Raw genomic sequence first — 19,587 nt, forward strand, 5'->3', positions numbered from 1 at the left:
TGTAACAAGGTAGAACAGGAAGCAAATGGAGACCAAACAAGTCCCAAGTCAAGTGAGGACATCTGTGTTTGTAAGAAAATCGTACAGACACCTAGAAGGAGTTTTAGAATTAGCTTATGTTTTACAGGCTGCTGCATATTCACTTTTAGAATATCTTTGCCCAGAAACTAGTAATCACTAAACATGATACCAGAGTACAGCATAGTCCCCTCTCCCCTCCCAGCAGATTACGTTCTGCTGGCAAAAATAGGCTAAATTTTATTCTGAATCTGAATATCATTAATTTGGGTGTGAATAATGGAAGGAAAGCTATAAGAAATTTGTGTGTGTGCATGGCTGTCCTTTGGGTATGGAGTGCTTCTCTCATCAGTTTTTAATTTAGAAATGCTGTGTTGAAAAACAGGTAAAAACCCACTGGATATTTTTACGTTGTAGTGAAACTACATACAGGTGAATAATAATGTAAAAAATGCCCTCCTAATCTCCATCCACAAACCTTTTCCCAAATACTCTGAATACTATTGCTCTTGCCTGGAGTGGATTCATACTTTATTTCCAGAAATGAGAGAAAACTGCTTTGCATCATTAAATAAGTTCCCTGGTGTGGCCCCAACTCTTTTGTAACATTAGCTGTGTTTGTAGGGCAAGACTGAAGCAGAATCTTTAAGCAAAAGACAAGCAGCTTTTTCTGCAATTGGTGGCCTTTCGCAGAGCAAAGGAGTCTTTTGTGGTGGTGAAACAGAACTTCCCTTGTTCTACAGTGCTGCCTGTTTGACTGAAGCAAGCTGGTAATGTCAGTTTCATGTAAGAATAGCCTTTTTTTTTCTTTTCTTGGCACAGTGACTGTTAGGTACCAAAATGAAGGTACAGAAATAAGTCTCGTGCTCTCAGGATGGGGTTGTAAAAATACATATTCAACGTAATTCAGTACCTAATTGGGTGCTTAAGCTTAAGTATTGTATATACATATGTAAGTAATTAAATTATATTGAGAAGTGTTTTATTTGTCATGGTTTTTGCTCTGCTCCCCAGAAATCAAATTATAGTTAGATTTTATACTGTAACTATTTGAAATTCTTTCTTTCTGTTTTTTTTTGTTTGGGTTTTTTTTTTTTTTTTTTTGGTGAGGTTTAAAAAGCTTAAAAACCTGCCTTAAAAAATCCAAGCCAGTGTGAAAACCAAAAAAAAGCATATACAAAGGGAAGGCTTGCAAATATGTAAGCTGTATCTAACCAGCTAAACACCCTGAGGTCAGAAATCACTGGAAACTATTTCCGCCTGCTTATGAAAGGCAGTGAACAATGCAGCTCTTTGGACTGAAGTCACCAGCTGAATGTCTTGGAAAAGCTTTATGTAGCAGATTTTCATGCCTTAATTTCTTCTCAGAAGAAAATGCTATAATGGGAAGAAGTTTAGAAACTTCCCTTGTTAGTTCTCTTGTTAATCAGCATTTAATAATGGGGAGAAACTAAGGAATTGCACTTAGTATGAAATCGAGTTTCTACTAAATCTGATGATCAAAAAGAGGATTAACTTCTACTCGCAATTGTGGCACACAGAACAACCAACCTCTGGGGTATTTGCTGCTTCCAGGTTGTTAACAAAACTTTTCAGAAATTTCAGTTTAAATTGGTTACACATGAGAATATTTTGGAAAAAAGGCAGCAATACAGTGCTAGACAGCTTCTGAAATTAGACCCACCAGGCCTGGAGGCCAGGTTGGTTTCAGTTAACTGAATATTCAGTGCTAGAAATGCAAAGGAAATAGAAACAGCAGTCCACTGGAATTGTGTACCAGGTGAATACATGAGAATAGTTTCCATTTTGTGATTAGACTGGGTTCTTGGCTATGAGATCTATTGTTTTTGCCTCTTTATAATGCCACCATTTACCGCTCAGCACTAATGTTTCAGGAGGAAGCAGTTGTACTGTTGTGGATTACTGTAACATTATTTAGTATACTTGGCTGTGTTTCTGCCCTTGTGGACAAGCAAGTGCAGTGGCAATTGGGCTCATTGCAGATCTGACCTGGACCCAACTTCAGAATTGTCTTCTGTAAGTCTTGTCTATGGAAATGGCTACTGTCTTACTGTCTCTCAAATGTGATCAGCATGTAAAATTGTCAGTAAAGATTACAAGGAGGATACAGGTGAAGTTGTGCTCTGAGTCCTCAGCATTCTGCTGAAAATCCCAAGTTTATATTTTTTAAGCTTCAGAGAGCTTTGTTTGCAGAGATGGTATGATTTCAAGTGGTCAGTCCTGGTAATCTCTCACTGTTAAGGAAATCCTTTATTAATCTGAGTTTCTGCATAGTGAATGCAGGTAGCAATAGTGACTTCTGTGCATGTGAATGTGTGTTTTTGATGTAATAAATTCAGTTACTTTGTATGTAACTTCAAGCTTTGTTGTTCGCTTCTGTTTATTCCTGATCATTCAGTATTTTAGTTTCATGCCAAGCAATAATAGCTACATGCATTACACCAAAGGATTTAACATAGTTTAATTTTCTTTTTTCAGTCTTAGCTTAAAATTTCCTAATAAGGATTTTTTTGTTTTCATATTGTATGTTTACTACATATTTCAACACAGATAAAATTATAAAAAAAATAACCCAATCATAAATACAGACTATGTGGGTTCCTCTGTTTGTATACATGTAAAATTTCTATTGTAATAAATTGATTATAACTATTAAATCAGTTATAAAAATTATATATTCTAGTATAATATTTAATAAAATTGTTTAACCATACCCTTAACAAAAGCAGTAACAGCCTTCTCTGACTGATGTATGGATACTATTAAGTTATTCCTTCTGAAGTTGATGAAAGGGTTTTTGTAGTGCTCCAGTCGTAGCCAGACTACAGTAGGAGTATGAACATGGTTGTCAAAACTTTTATTTTAATGAAAGGGTTGCTTTAGTTTTAGGAACAGAAAAAGTTTCAAACAGAAAATTACATCAGGTTTAATACACTGTGTCATATGGGGAAGTTCTTTGTGCGCCTCTTGGGACATGGGATGTCTTTGTGCAACATATTTATGCCATCTTTCATAAACTTCTGATTATTTTTATTTTTCTCTCATTTCTGTCATGTAGCCGTCCTCAGAAAGTGTGTTTATGTCCATTCCTGCCAATACATCCACTACAGATCTCCACCTGCTTGTATATAATTCAGCATCCAGCAGAGGTGAGTAAAGCTGTAGTAATTGTTTTAGTTTGTCTATAATCTTAATTCAGAAAATGGTAGGCAAGAGGAAACAGCTATGCTGTTAACATCATATCATGTTTTTTCCTTTTAACTTGATATTTGAAACGCTGTTGATTGAAATAAAGTTGAGTTATTATATCTTTTATTCAGCTTTTCTGAATTATTGAGCAATGTTAGTAACACACCATTGTTTGGGCTGTTGCTCAGCAGTGCTGGCACACCATCAGGGCTGTCCCTCCAAAGGTCAGTAGCCTGGGGGTGTGCAAGAGATTCAGAGGGGGAGTAACCAGAGGGGGCTGATTGAAGCTGATACCATATGAACCAATAAAACCTGGGGATGGAGGAGTCAGCAGAGCATTTGTTCCTAAGTCAGTTGTCTTCTGGAGCAATTGCTATGTGTGCTCAAGTCCTGTTTCCCAGAAAGGGGCTGGACATTGCCTGCTGATGGGAAGTAGAGAGTAAAATATTTTTTATTTCCTTTGTTTTCACACATGACCTTTGCTTTTCTTCATTAATCTGCCTTTATATCGACTCATGAGTACATTTACATCTTATTTTCTCCTTCCTGCCCTGCTGAGGAAGGGTATAGAGCAGCTTGGTGGACACCTGGAGTCTAACCAAGGTCAAACCAGTAGATAAGTCCCCTTTCTCTATATATGGTCTAATGGTCAAATAATGAATGAGCAAGGAGTTGCAAATCAATGTTATAACACAGAGAAGAACAATGGAGACAGTAATTGCTCACTTTCAAACCAGTAAATGGAAAATAGCCAATATGATAACAATTTGTCTATAGCATAACTACAAAGGGTTTTTAATGAAGAAAAATGATAAACAAATGAAGCCTTTTTTAATGTTAATGTTTGACTTAGCTATTCTTAAGCTTCTGTTTCCAAACAAGTTACTTCGGCTTTGAATGTTATGTTTTATTTTTCTGTAAACATGGATTATTTTGATTGTATTTCTTTGATATAAAAGGTAATTTTGAAATAATGATGTGATACCAGAACAGTTGATTAACTTTCCTTTCACAGAACATTCTTTTGGTTTTGCTTATCAGAGACAAATAATTTATTTCCTTCCAGTTCCTTTATTGCCACTTCTTATATTTCTATGAAGAAGAGATCCTCTGACTACTGAATTGGAGTGATATTTAATTATGATGAAATAAAGACAAATAATACTGTACTGCCATTGATAACTTACTCAGTTTTGTTGAGATAGAAGAAATCAATGGTAGTTTGAAGGATATTTTCCCTTCTCCCTGCCAAGACTTCACTCCCCAGGTACTTTGATCTTCATCAGTCCCTAGGAGACATTGTTCTGCTGCTGCCATGCAAAGTGCTGGTGACTGCAGTAAGATAACTTATTCCTTCGATGCCATGTTTTATTTATAGAGAATCAGTAGATATGGATCAGAAAAAGCAAAAGTAATAAAGATTTTATTCAACAGTGATAAAAGTCTTCACAGAACTTATGTAACAGCAGTTTGGTATCAAGACAGTGAGAGCTGTAGGCAGCTGCACATTGATAGCTGCAGAAGGTAACAGCTGCCCAGAGAGAACTGAGAGACCTAATCAAGGCTTTATTTGTTCAAAATATTGAATTGTTGATATATAGCTCATAATTCAAAAGACAGACCAACCCCCCCTTTCCTGTATTTTCATTAATTATTCCTGTGATTTAGGGACTGATCTGTGGATATTTGTTGTCAGAATCATAGACATTCGGGGTGAGAATATTGTTAGAATTTATTTCTTATGGCTTTATGTTTTTTTAATCTTTCCCAGACCCCTAGTGTCCTACTAGATTCAGCTAATAAACTTCCCTTGTTCCTCTTGCAATAAATAAATAAACTGAAACTTTGATTTGTTTTTTTGTGTTGGCTTTCTATCTTCACTAAATGCAAACAAACCTGTGCTCTCCCTTCCTTGATAGGAAAACAGAGTTCTGCAACCTAAATATTCAAGCTCAATTTTTATAATGCTTCTTGACTACACAAAAAACTAGTGTGTTCCTAATGTTTTCTAATGGAAACATTAACAATTCATAGAAGTCTTCCTTGATTTTATTAAAAAATAACTTTTGTTTTTACAGGAAAGTCGAGTGTTAAGGACTGTACCTTTGCTAGCTGCTTGTCTCCCTCCAGACAAGTGCAAAATATTGATTGGTCGACGTTTTAGTGAAGACAGGTGAGCAGGATTGCCTGTGCATTTTCTGGTCCTGTAAATTATGGACATTTTGTTTTGGTTACTTCATTAATGGCCAGCATTGTTCTTAATCTTTATTTCAAGCATGCACATTCACTTTTGATACAAGCTTCTGACTTCCAACAAAGGTAAATTACATGTCTTCATCTAGGTTTTACCGTGTATTCTTGGAAAGTTCAGGTGTTTTTTCTGCAGTTCTTTGTTTTTTGCAGTCCTGTTCTTACCCGGTATTAGGTTTGTCTTGCTATTCTATTTTTGGATTTTCTTGTCTGAAAGCCATTTGGTATTACTGAAATATAAGTAATAGTTATTACTTGACTGTTGGAGATTGCACTTTATAAGGGAGTTCTGTGGTAAAAACTCATATATATACCCTTGGACTGAAAATATATGAAAATATACATAAAAACATATATTTTCAAACTTGCCCTTTCTCATAAAATTAATTATAGGAAATTAATTAATTAAAGAAAATCATTGAGGTTTGTTTTTTTTTTTTTAACTATTGTTCTGGAACATTAGACAATATTGTCCAAATCTCCCACTTAATGTTTTCATCAGGTTCAGCTAATTCTTTGAAACTAGTTATTGGAGTGATTACCGGTGAAATTTCACCACGTACATTTTTGATAAAAGCAAATAAAAATCAGAAATACTGATGAAGGAAATTAATTCTAAAACTAAGTTTAATTGTTGGAGAAATTTTTTATAGAGTTCAGTGAACAAAAGGTGATTCAGGATGGTGATCCCACACTTTTGTGCTAACTGAATAGTAGCTAGAGCACATAAAAAATGCATCTCTATAGAAATGCATCTCTATAGATTGCTGTAATGGTAACTATAATATTTATCTAAGTTGTACTGGGCTACAGGGAAATTGTATTGACTTCCCATTAAACCTGAAAATGAATCAGCTTTTCATATTGCTGTGCACAGGGTAGAACACTATCGATAGCCTGCTTCTAGTAGACTTCCTCAGAATTTTTTTTTTTGAGTGATGATTACAGTACTGAAGCTTCAATAAGTTTGAAGTCAGACATATTTCTCTAAGCTAAATAATCCTCTTTAGGTCAAAACAAATTATAGACCATCTCGGCTTCAAAATAGTTAAAATAGATCCATAATAACCTAGTTGCTATGAAGTTTTTTCCATTAAAAACACTGGACATGGTGAAAGAAATGAAAGGTTTTTTTAAGTTAACATGAACTTTGGTGACCCGACTTACCAGGATACAGTGCAAAAAGTATTTAGGTTGTACTCACTGCTCCGCTCTGAGAATCTGCAGTGTGCCTGCTTTGTATTGTGGATGTGAGTGAGAGTGCAGAAATTGAGAGTGCTCAGTCATGGAGTTCATTCGCACTTTCCTCAGGTGAGGAAGGATGAGAAGGGGGGAAAAGTTATTTTCCAGCATTGCAATGTGTTAGTTGCACATATTTTTTTTTTAAACTATGTATGAAGTCTGCCTGTGTTTTAATCCATATTCCTTATTTGCAACTAGGACAGAGTACTTGAATAGCTTTTTAGAGGATCATATCAGTATTATTTTGGTCTTCTATCATCCCTTCAGGCCATAAACTGTGTAGATGTATTCGGAGAGCTCACATTTATCACCTGGAATTGTTTTAGTTAACTCTCTCTTCTGATGTTCAAGGAACAGGCATTGCCAGTCAGAGGTAGAAACATGTCATGTGAATGAGCTGGGCTGTACTGATCCCTGTTTTCCTGTTAGAGTGAGAATCTCTGCTAATGGGTTATATAAAGCTTCATCAATTGCAGTGGTCAAGCTCATGTTCTATGGCATATTTAAAATGAAATAGTTAATGAGTTCCTTTTACTTTGTTCCTGCTTTAGATAGCTGGGAACATTTGCATAAGAATGTAGGTAGCATGAATTCATAATGTGAACAAAGACTCTACTAGGTGTAATGCTTACCATCTGGATATGAACAAGGTCTAATCAGATCTGTGGTTGCAACTCAAGAATTTTGTGCTACAGGTAAAAAAATTGCACAGAGAGGAAGACTACTTGCTTCATCCAAAGACCCCTGCTATGACCACCAGGGGCCAGTGTTCATACAGAGATGGGTGGAAACTTATACTGATGGCCTGTTCGAATAACCTTGCTTCTTGTAGGCATATGCATGATTCTGTAAGGCATATGTATAACTTTGTGTAATAAATAGCTGTCTGCATCAAGCTGCAATACACAAGATAGGAGCAGTGATACCCCTCGCGTCCAGCGCTGCAATAAAAGGCATACCTGCTTTATAACCTGTCGTGGGCTGTAAAGTTTGTTTCTGCACATCCTATTAAACTAAACAGGGCTTGGGTTTTTTCCTGGTTTTCTTAAAAGTCACGCTGTCTGCAAGCAATTTGGTAGCTGCTGTACAAGCAACCTAATCAACCCTGTGCCATGCTACAAGAAGATATGTCTTTCTTCAAAGAATTATTTTTAAAGTATCGTTGTGAAGCACAGTAAGAGCATACATTTGCTTTTTTTGAGGTGTCCTGCTTTGGGACAGGATAGAACTAATTTTCTGTCTTGTTGCTCTCATCTAAGTTTGTTCTAAGTAGCTGTACTTGCTGAAATTAACAGCAAATTTCTCAGTCAGTGTCTCTACTTCTAGGACTGGTAACGCTTGATGTTTGTAGTTGCAGCTCAAGAGTGGTGTGCAGAACCAAGGCCTCTGCTTAGTTCTGAGAAGCATCTTAAACTCTGGAAAGAGTAAGGGAGTAAAAGGGTCACACCTGCAACCCTCCTTTAGGAAGGAGTGAACAAGACAGGTGACCAAAAATTGACCAGAGTATTCCATCCTGTACATGTCATACTTGGTATAATCTTAGGGATCATGAGCGTCAAGCACCTTCCTTCCTTGTTTGGCATCCTGGGAGGATTCTGTCCATTTGTCTGCCTGTGGGAGAGGGATTAATAGAGAGCATCTGTTATTTGGTTAATTGCCTGCCCAACATTAAACTGTGACAGATTTATGGTGCCCAATGTGGGGCTTTAAGCGTATTATCTCTAGTGCAGGTTTAAATTTTGACTAATTTGCCTGAAAAGTTTGAATTCCAACTCCAGTGGGAGGACAACCAGATGGCTCCACTGAGCATAAATCAGACTTTTTCCTTTGAAAGTTTCACAGGGTTGGAAATCAATCAGATTGTGCTGTACCTGTGGTGTTTAGGCTATGCAGGATATTTGTGGCTAGGATTAGCGTTGATGTGTGGTGTATCTTTGGTAAGCCCTGCTTAAGAAACATAGTTTTGATATAGTCTTCAACACTGATACAGTGTGGTACATGGTGCAGTGGTATTTCATACAGAAATAGAAAACCTGTTGGTAATGACACTTTCGGTTTTAATTTAGGAAATTTTACCACTCTGTTTTATTTTGGGATGAGTCCACTGGATTGTGGTCAAAATAACATTTTGTTTCTGAATTTCCTTTAGGATAGTATTGGCGTTTCTCATTATTGGGGAGGAATAAGACAACTATTGAAATTCTGAGAGTTCCATCTGCTTGGAAATTGAAAGTTGCTGCTCAGAGTTTGAAAGGTGCCCCTTATGAAGGCAGCACCATTGCTTGTCCCCGCCACATGCAAGGCCATGACTGATAGAGCCAGCGAGCGTTGCCAAGCCAGCTGCTACAGCTGCAGCTGCTGCCTCCCCCAACAGATGCTGCCGCTGTTCCAGTTCAGAAGGGAAGCCCTGCTACTGCTGCAGCCTCTCCCCCTCAATCTACACCACTACTAGTTTGCTCTGTGACTAGGAGAAAAGCAGAGAAAAATAAATCAGATCTTAGCCATTGTACTCCCGGGTTTTTACATGATTATGGGATGGAGGATATAACCTCTCTTTTTCAAACAGCTAAAGCAGTGTTATCAGGGGAGGAGGACTCAGAATCGTAAGTATATGCTCAATCCTATTCTATAAGAGACTTGCGTACTCTGAGAAAGGACTTCAGTTGTCTTTCAGGTCAACAAACTTCTCATTTGGTTACTCTGATATTGGAATGGTGGGGCTGGTACCATGGCATTAGATGAGAGAGAAGCCATGGAGCTGGTATGCCTGGCCAAAGATGCAGGTGATTGGGAAAAAGACTGAAACTGTTAGCCAATGGAGGCAACTTTAGTCAACTGTAAAGGAAAGATATCTCTTTAGAGATGGAATAGACTGCCCACAGATCAGAGCAGCCATGCTGAACAAAGCTGTCAGTTATCTGAAAGAACTGACTGTACAAGATGTGCTTTATACTGATGATCACATTGTAGATCCATATCAAATACCATACCCTAAGGCTACACTGCGAAAGTTTGTGCATGCTGCACCACCACTGTTTACCCACACTGTCTGTAATGTTATGGGTTCCTGGAGACTTCAAACCAACTGTGAATGATGTGCTTATACAAGGATAGGAGTACACAGATGCTGTCACTGTTCCTCATCAGGTCTGGATCTCAGCCATAAATGAAGTAACTGAGGGACTGTGTAAACCCCACTTATCTCCAGCAGGGGTAGAGGGCGCTGCAGCCATTGAGAGGAACAGAATACACTTAGATGCATCCTATGGCCTCTCGTGCATGGATGAAAATGAAAAGAAACCTACTGCTCACCTACAGGCATGCGAATGTGAGCAGGTAGATAAAGCAAATGTAAGAAGAGGTCCTTCCAGGAGGATGGCTGCTCAGGTCTCCAGTGTGGGGTTACCCATTCCAAGTATGTGGGTGACTCAAGATCCCCGTACATCAGGTATTGAGTAATGAGGGTGCAGGCCTCAGTAATGTACTTGCTGACAGTGCTGCACTCAAGCTTAGAAGTGCCCTGCCTTCAGCCAGGAGGCAGACAGGGACAACTGAACATAATGGATTGTGTGGATTCAATGGCCTGGCACATTAGAACCACGGAAGTATAAAGCCTTGGTAGACACTGGTGCACAGTGCACCCTAATGACATTGAATCAAAAGGTACAGAATCTGTCACTATTTCTGGATTGATGGACTTCCCCCCATTTTTCTCTGAAGTGGCAAACAAGGATAATTTTCTCATCTGTTCTTCTAGCTTAAGTATTTAATCTAGTGACATGTTAACCACAAAATCTCTGATTTCTCTTGGCCTCATCTCATCTCCTCTATTACTCATCTTTCAAAACTTTTTTTTAATCTTGGGATATCATAAGTTTTGAGATTCTGTAGTTTAGTACTCTGTAATATTTGCTTCAGAGTGCTGTTCTCTGGTTCAGGTTTGTATATTGGTATCATGAAGGACAACTTCTTTTCTCTGTGTTTGATTTTACTAATTCTGTATGGACATGTGGCTGCCCAAATGCTGAAAACTTGCATATATATGCTCTTTTGAAATAAAAGGAGGGGTTTTATCTCTGATACGTTTGGTTGACAGTTACACTTCAGGTTACTAATTCTTGCCTTCTGTCTGTATCAGGTATTGTACCATACTTTTCTTTGGTCTTCATAAACAGAATGGTCTTTTCCTATGAAGGCTCATCCAACATGTGCTGAACAACTGTTTTCTCAGCTTATTGATCTGCTTTGTCCCGGTTATTTGACAAGTAAGGACACTATGTCTCTTCTTGTCTGACTGAAAATGAAAATAAGTATATGCTTTCCAGAGTTTTTATTTGCTTGCTGTCCCGTCATTTTATGGTGTCACTGTCAGTTTATGGAACTCAGTCTGGCTGGTAACTAGTTACAAGTGGTGTCCCCCAGGCTTCAGCACTGGGGCCTGTTTTCTTTAATATCTTCATTAATGATTTGGATGAGAGGATTGGGTATACCCTCAGTAAATTTGCAGATGACACACAGATGGCTGCATCTATCTGCTGGAGGGTAGGGAAGCCTTACAGTGGGACTTAGATAAGCTGGATCAATGGGCCAAGGTTAATTGTATGACATTTAACAAGGCCAAATGCCAGATCTTGCACCTGGGTCAAAAAACCCAGTAAGCTACAGACTTGAGGAAGTGTGGTTAGAAAACTTTAAGTTGGAAAGGGACCTGGGGTTATTGGTTGACAGTCAACTTAGTATGAGTCAGCAGTGCGTGCAGCATCAGTACAATCAAGGTGGCTTCCTCCACCCTGGCCAGGGTAATTGTGCCTGGAGGAACACCCCAGCATTGCAGGCTGGCCCTCAGAAAACAGGAGTTGTCTCCACCCAGTTAGTTCTTATCTCTTTTTGGGCATCACCCCCTGCTCTGTTCTGGCCAGGCCAGATGCATTAGCATCTTCCTCCACCCTAGGCTGGGCTATTCACTTTAAAAATGTCTTTTTGAGCCAAATTCCAGTCAGTGAGATTGGAGGACTCTCACACAAGTGAAATGTGTACTTATACCTTGTTACTCAAAGATGCCTGTTTCTTTTTCATGACAGGTTGAATTTATTTGTGTGTCTGCTTAATCGTGGTTGATTGTCCTGGAAATAACTGTCCCTGGGAATACTGGTCTCTGGTTTATCTGTCAAAAAAACCTGAATTTGCCAGAAATTTTAACAAGTGCATGCAGAATCATACACAACCCCTTTTGGCAGAGCATATTTCTTGTGTGTTATGTTAACATTGAGACTACTTCAGGAAAGAAATTTTTCTGGACTCCTAGTAGATTATGAATGTAGAAATTATTAAAGTGATAAAGGGGAACTAAGATACTGGCACAATTGAGAGGAAAATAAAATCCAGAAGTCTGCCCAGGTAAATATAATAAACTTTAAGTTTTCTTTACATTATCTAAATTACAAGCCCTTAAAGTAGAATGTTGTTGGTAGTATCCATGTCCAGCTGGATATGGTGTGCAGTATGGTTTTCTAAAATTGTCATTGCAGAAGCATTTCATTTTAAGGGTGTTTATTAAGATACTCTTTATAAAAAGATGATAGTTCAAAAATATGGAGTAGAGAGGGGAGAAGTGTGCTGCCTTTTCCTAGCATGATTTTTAGGACTGTACCTAAAAGTTACAGTACATTTTTTCATTACTTATATTCATTAATGAAATATACCCTACAGCTTTCATGTTCTTTTTAGGCTACTAATAAAATTTTGCAGGCAATTTTTTTCAAATAATAATATTGTTCTTGTTCTGCTCAGCAGGAACTTATGGCATATGTTGAACAAAGGTAGCCACTGTACCTAAAATCTAGCAGAGAAAATAATTTTATTTTTATATTACATAAACAGCCTTCTCACTATTGATTTTAAGTTTCATTTTGTACTTTGTAAAAATTTCAGAGGAGTATTTTGGCCTTTTTTTTTTTTTTTTTTTTCTTCACATTAAGGCCCCTCTTAGTAAATACTCATATTTCTGTATCTTACTAATTCTGTATGGTATAGGAAAATTATATACTCCAGTGAATGATCACTAACAGGAAAACAGATGCAAATATCTCTGCATCCACCGTCCTGCTATTTAGGACACTGAGGAAGCAATTACAGGTTTATTATCGTTGTTTTCTAAAATTGTGTTACACATATCTCCAAAACATTCCGGACAATGTAGCTGCCAGCTCTGCTACACTTCAGTAGTTTAGATCAGAAGTTAATTGGAGCACTTGGGAAAATTTGTAGCTTCAACCAGTTTTGAAGTAATTAAATGAAACTTATTCCTGTTAATTTTATAAAGCTGTTTGTGGTAATCACATAGTGTAGGTATGGCACTTTTCTAGTGCTTGTTCACAAACAAAAATATTCTTATTGTGTCAAATGTCAACTAGGCAAGCCTCACTACTTGCCAAATAATATAAAACTATTTACAAGATATGATTCTTTAGACATGTAACTTTCTCCTAGGTTTTTAAAATTTGCTTCATTGTCATTATATTTATTAAACTAAATTTGTGTCTTTTTGCTTATCTCAACCAACAATGAGTAGAGGTTGCCAGAGATAAGCCTGTCATGGGTTTTCACAGAATTACAGAATGTTAGGGGTTGACAGTGTTCCTCTCCTAGTTGGCTCCTCCACAATTGCATCAAGAAGTTATCATTGATGCACTGGAGGAACCTCCTGGTCTGTGAATGGCTGGCTGAGCAAATATCTGGGTAGTTAAAATCCCCCATGAGAATCAAGGCCAGCAATCGAGAGGCAGTTTTTCAGCTGCCTGTAGAAGGCGTCATCTACTTCCTTGCCTTGATCAAGTGGCCTGTAATAGTCACCCACAGCAGTATCACCCACACTAGCCTGCCTTTTAATTTGCAAATGCTCAACTCACTCCTCATCAATCCCTGGACAGAACTCAATACATTCTGGTTGCTCTCTCACATAAAGAGCAACTCCACCACCTCGTTTTGTTGGTTCTGTATATGAAAGTAGTAAATGCTAACAAAACGTGTGCTCATTTACATATGAAACTGTACCATGTGGTATTTTAGATTCCTCACTATAATTTTTTTCTCTAGCCATCTTTTCTTTGAATGTTGCAGCCTTCATCTTTGCAGTTATTCCATGGTAGCTCCTCTCTCCTTCTCCTTCATGCTCATACCTTTCCCCTGCTTTAGGAAGGATCCTCTTCACTTGCTGCATCTTCCTCCAGGGTAAATACACAGGGAACAAGCCTACAGCTCCCTCACTGCAAAAAAACTTGCCACAGGAACCTAACAGAGTATATTATCCTTCTGTTAATGTTTCTGTGATTAAAGATTATGCCTCATAGAGTAGAAGACAAAGATTTGATGTGGACCTTTTGTTTTCAAATGCAGGGAAAGGACTGTGCAAATGAATGTAGTGACCAGCAACTGCTGTTTACTAGCTGTGGAAGACTAAAGTGGTGGTCTGGAGTTGCCTTAGCAGGTTGATGCCCCTGGCCCTATCTAGTGCCAAAATTTGCACTGAATTTATCTTCACATCAAGTGAGAAGTAGACATTATCTGACATTAGTAATTCTTCCATTTGTTTCACGTGGAAATAATTTGTTGTGAATACTTTGTGTTAGTAGTGAAATCAGTTGCATTAGCACAGCTTACAAATGAGGAACAGGTGCAGTACTTTCTTGAAGGAAACCTTGCAGCTTTTTAGAAAAACAGTATAATTTTTTTTTTTTAATAAGATGTGGCATTTCCAGATATGCTAATTGCTGCTACCATTTCAAATATGTGCATTATTTCCTGACTTCAGTTTCTAATTTGCTTGGGACTTTTTAGCTGTATTTAGAATTTTTATCCTGAAGTCTTTTCTCTGCACAATTTTCTGCTTCGTTTTCTTGTTGAAGAGCTAGAATTAAGGTATGGTGTGACTTTTCACACTATTCTGGGACTGTAACTGTAGAAATTCCTTCCACTCTTCTCCTCCTGCTTGGGCTTGTGATAGGTTCGGGGAATTTTTTTCCTGCTAGAAGGAATGGAAGATTATTTCTCTCTCTGGTAGAGACACTTGGAGGATTCTTCCTCAGTTTTCTGGCTTCTATTTCAGTTTTGTCCCCCTTCTCCCCAAACCAAGCAATCTGAAGAAGGCTTTTAGAATGTATGTAGTAAACATTTTAAACTATAGCAATCAAGTTAATAAATAATGCAATAGAGATATTGCAGAATAAAAATGTTTGACTTAGCAGAGGGGAAGAAGTAAACTTGTTATTGAAATCAAGATTTTAAAATGTTCAGAGGTGTGGGTGGCCATCCTGTGTTGCATAAAAGCCATATGAAGAGTCAGTAAAAGATCTATAAAAGTCTGTTTCTGCATTTTCTCTGACTGCCTTTCTGTATGCTGCTTGAGAGAGTATTAGACTTCTTAATCTATATGTATTTGTTACTAATTTTTTTTGAAAGAAGAAGCCCTGTATATCAGTTTTACTTTTTTTTCCATGATGTTAGATAAGCCATAAATTTTTTTAGTAAGTTGTAAGTTGTGTGAGCATTAGGAGCAAGCCATTAATGAATACAGTGCCACAGAATACAGTGCCACATTCAGTAGAATGTGAAGACCTGTGTTTTAGTGCATAAGAATCTGTTGTTGTTGAGTTGGGTTTTTTTTGTTTTTAAAAATTTTTTTTTAGGCACAGAGGGAAGAGGTTTGAAATCAATTCTTCTAATGGACAAAATCTTTAAATAGTTTAGGGAACCAGTGCTGAAGTCTGCTAACAAAGCCAAAAATTGCCAAGATAATGGCTCTGCTTTTCATTTCTTGACATATCTGTATCTTTGGCTGCTGTTTCATACATTTACAAAATTTATCTTCCCATGTTACAAAATATGACTGTTGTCATGTTAGTTAGAAAAGTCAGGTTTTTAAATACTGAAAATGGTTGAAAACCCTTTTTATAGAAAAACCTATTGGTACTCTAGCAATACAGTCAGGAAGTAGTATTCTAGTAGTTCTTTCTAGCTTATATTTTCTTCTAGTTTTAATTTAAGCACAGTACATGAGAAATAAATACATTGAAATTGTAATAATAGAAGACGCAAAAAACCCCAATCCATTATTACCTGTTGTTCTTTTCTATTCTAGTTGATTAAATGTTGCAGCCCATCTCCACTATGACAACAGTAAGAAGCCTGGTAGGATATGCTAAGGTCCTGATACAGACAAACTCACCTGAGATTTATGTACACGTTTATGTTATAAAAACTAACATTCTTTGGAGGCATTGGTAATGATGGCTTTTCACTGGGAAACTTACCGGAGTTTTTGCTAATATATGTTATGTTATATGTATGTTTTCATAGATTAAAAAGGGTTGTTCATTAAGCTTTATTTTTGGCCTTTTTCTGTAGTAAATGGTAAAATTATAGGTTTCTAAACCTTAAAAATATCTGTCATTATTTGATCTTTCAACTGAAGATAAAATGTTTATTCTATTGATCTGGTTAAAAGCAAAGAAAAAAAATCCAAAATCCATATTGTATTAGAGACTAAATATCATACATCTACAAAAAACTTAAGTATCTACAATGAGCACATTTATTTTTCCCTGGCTGGTTGTCTCTTATGCTTCAATCTTGATCCCAAGGAACTATTTCTGAGTGTAGAGATGGTAGAGTTTCTTGCCTTTGTTTGTATGTTAAGGGAATTATGGGGATCAGAATTCCTACAATCTTCCAAGTATTGGAATAGTGAAACAGGCAATGTTTATAACAAAGGTGAAGTAGTAAAAACAATGAGAAAAAAATGAAAAGTACCCATTAATCTGATGTTTTTTTCACTATTAATAAATTAGCACCTGTTCTGCAATAGTAGGACAGTTTGCTACTAAATGGGAATGTTGGATTTTTGACATTTGAACACCAGCCTTGCACACTGGCAACGTTTTAAGAGATTTAAACGAATTTAACGAATTTAAAAGAATTAAAACTGCTTAGAAACTTTGAGACAAATTGAATATAGATGTGTAAGAAAAATGTTTATGATACAATAATTGGATTATAATGAGATAGCACAGTGTTTAAATTAGAATAAATAAATAATAATTCCATAAATAATGAATTGCTACTTGTCTAAAGTAGGATCATGAGAACATAAAAATCTGCTATGACAAAGTGGTTGGATACAGTTCAGGCATAAATGAAAGATTTGAATAATTCTGCTTATTGGAGACTGTTGTCAGACTAAATGAATTACATAGGCTGCATAGCAAAAGTAAGGCTATACAGTGCTTGTATGAGAAGCAGGTATTGCAGCTAGTTCTCTTACAGTGTTCTCTTACCTTAAAACAAATCAAATACCTCCATATTTTTCAGTTTTACATCAGCTCTTGGTCATGGAAAGATGGGCAACTTTTTATATTGATTTTATATTGATTTATAGATAGAAAGTGATTAACTTCATATTGTTATCCAGATTGAAGTGGAATACTGCATGTGTCAACAATATTAATAAACTTTTAGAGGGAACTCAAGCATTTTCTGAAGTTTATAAGCAGTAATAAAAAATTAAAGCTAGTAATAGGTACAAATGCATCAGGTACAGTGCCAGGAGTGAGTGTTCATAGGAAAACCATGCATTAATTACATGTGTGAGAACAATGCTTAAGGTTTCAGGCAACAGAAGAGAGAGAGATTGTTCCAAACTGTCTGAGGCATCACTACATTAACTCTTTCAGTCCCTCATACCCATCAAGATTAAATGTTTGGGGCAGTCACTTGTTATGTCTCACAATCAGTCATTACATTCTTGATGCTACATTAGCAGAGCACAAACTTCTGTCTGTGCAGTCGCTGTTGTCCCTGCCATGCCCCACTTATTTCCACTGTCGGCTGTCATTTGTAAACAGTTGGTTAGAAATATGCTTATTCATTACAAAAATTAGTTCCTTTCAACTTATTACTAATTTTCATCTGGATTGCAGACCACTGTCATGTTTCATGGTCTTTTTTCTTTTGTCTTTTTTTTTTTTATTTTATTTTAATTAATGTTCTTATTTTTTACTTAGATTTTGTAGTACTCAGACTTTTGCTATACTTGCTTATACTTTTATAACCATCCTTGGTATCTTAGTGAGTCCCTTGTATCTATGTTCATGTTTGCTTATACTACTTATACTTTATACAATTGGTGGAATCAGTGAAGTGTATCAGATTTGATAAAAGTTCTTGTTGCATTTAATTTTCATCTTTTGCATTTTGTCCCCTTAATTTAATGTACTTCTCTTTTCTGTGGAAATAGTAACTTTTTTCCTATCTTTTTATTCTTAGTATTGTCCACCAATTCTTTCGTCTTTGTTTAGAGTCTCTGGTAGGTTTTAGTAACCTAGAAATGGTTATAAAAGAAAATTCCAAGCCAGTTGATCCTTCATATGTCTCACCTTTACTCTTTTAACTTTTAGTTATTAGTTACCAATCCACAGAGAAATAATAGATCATACTCTGCCTTCAGGAGTTTCAGGAGAAGTCTGCCTTCGGGCAGAGAATGAAATGCCTCTTTTTACTTGAGTGTGTTTTTCAAACAAGCTCTTTTTCTATTATAATCCAACATATATTAATTCAGAACCTCGTTAGTTCCCACCAATTGTCACTTTTATGAGTTAAATTACATATTTATAATTATAAGGCTTATTACTCACTTCATGTTAATTCAGAAATTGTGCCTTACAGGTAACCAAGCCATGTTCAGGTTAAATCATGTTTCTAAACTGTGACAGTTCTGGTATTTCCAAAATGAAAAAAGTAAGCTGTATTCTCATCCCCTTCTCCACTGACAATTAAGAACTTAGTTTAACAATTGCCTTGGCTACAGTTGAATTTTAAAGAGCTGCACATCTTTTTTTCCTGTTAGGTAGGTATGAATAAATCGTGTATATTTGTAGCTTCATCAGAGTTTCATTGTAATACATTTCTTTGAGATTTTTATTTCAGGATTGAGATTCAATGCTTTGAAGTCCTGATCATAAAAAATACACAGGAAGCTTTTTGATAACTATTGTTAATAGTGCATGAATATGTGACACAAAATAAATGAAAGATTTGCTTAGTGGATTGTCTTCATGGCTATTAGCTTAACATAAAACAGTTTTGTATTTGCTAGGTCCATTTCTATAGTGAGAACGCTGTTACTCAGAAATGTATATCATTCTTTTCCTGAGTCTTTGAGAAAGACCAAGGATAAACAGATTATTGTGAGAGATTTTTTTCAATATGTTGCAACAGTTTCCTTCATTATTGCCCTAACTGACACATAGTTGTGAACTCTTCAAAAAAATCAGCCTCTGATCTCTAAGAAGAAAAGTACTTGTTTAAAGTGAGACTATGTTTAGAAATTCAGATTCTCAGCTTCCTCTCAAAATCCTCAGACATATTTTCAGCACATCTGTTCTAAAGTGGAAGGCAAAATTAGAGGACCTGTTAATTCTGTGAAGTTAGTCATGCTTCAAGCTACGAAGGGCTTATGCAGAAGTGCTAGGTAAAGATCTAGGGCTATGATATGGCATAGAAGTTACTTAGTTGGCAACACTGACCAGCAGCAACACTGCTCTTCATCCTTCCCTTCCCAGTTTAACCTCTTGAGCTTACTGCTTTACCATGCCCAACCTTGACATTGTCTTTGACATGTCTGCTGGTACTGGGCCACAGCCATTTTCTATTGTTTACAGATGATATTAATGTTTCAAACATGTCAGGAAATGCTGATGTTCTAAATGCTGCTGAGAAGATACATGATAAAAGAAGGAACTTTTTTCGTGGAATTGTTCCAAGTGGAACAATTGGAATCCAAGTTGTCATGAACTAGCAGGCAAAGTCATTTGT

At 36.7% G+C, this 19,587-nt stretch overlaps 1 protein-coding gene across 1 annotated transcript in view; it reads left to right on the forward strand.

Moving 5' to 3' along the window:
• DTWD2 (DTW domain containing 2) overlaps nucleotides 1-19,587 on the forward strand; it is a 72,400-nt gene that overhangs the window by 18,437 nt on the left and 34,376 nt on the right. Inside the window, exons 2-3 of the mRNA XM_030467791.1 lie at nucleotides 3,098-3,188; nucleotides 5,307-5,401. Coding sequence (XP_030323651.1) covers nucleotides 3,098-3,188; nucleotides 5,307-5,401 — 186 coding nt within the window. The remainder of the gene's footprint in view (nucleotides 1-3,097; nucleotides 3,189-5,306; nucleotides 5,402-19,587) is intronic.

The sequence above is a fragment of the Calypte anna genome, chromosome Z, assembly GCF_003957555.1.
Source record: "Calypte anna isolate BGI_N300 chromosome Z, bCalAnn1_v1.p, whole genome shotgun sequence".
In the NCBI taxonomy this organism is placed as follows: domain Eukaryota; kingdom Metazoa; phylum Chordata; class Aves; order Apodiformes; family Trochilidae; genus Calypte; species Calypte anna.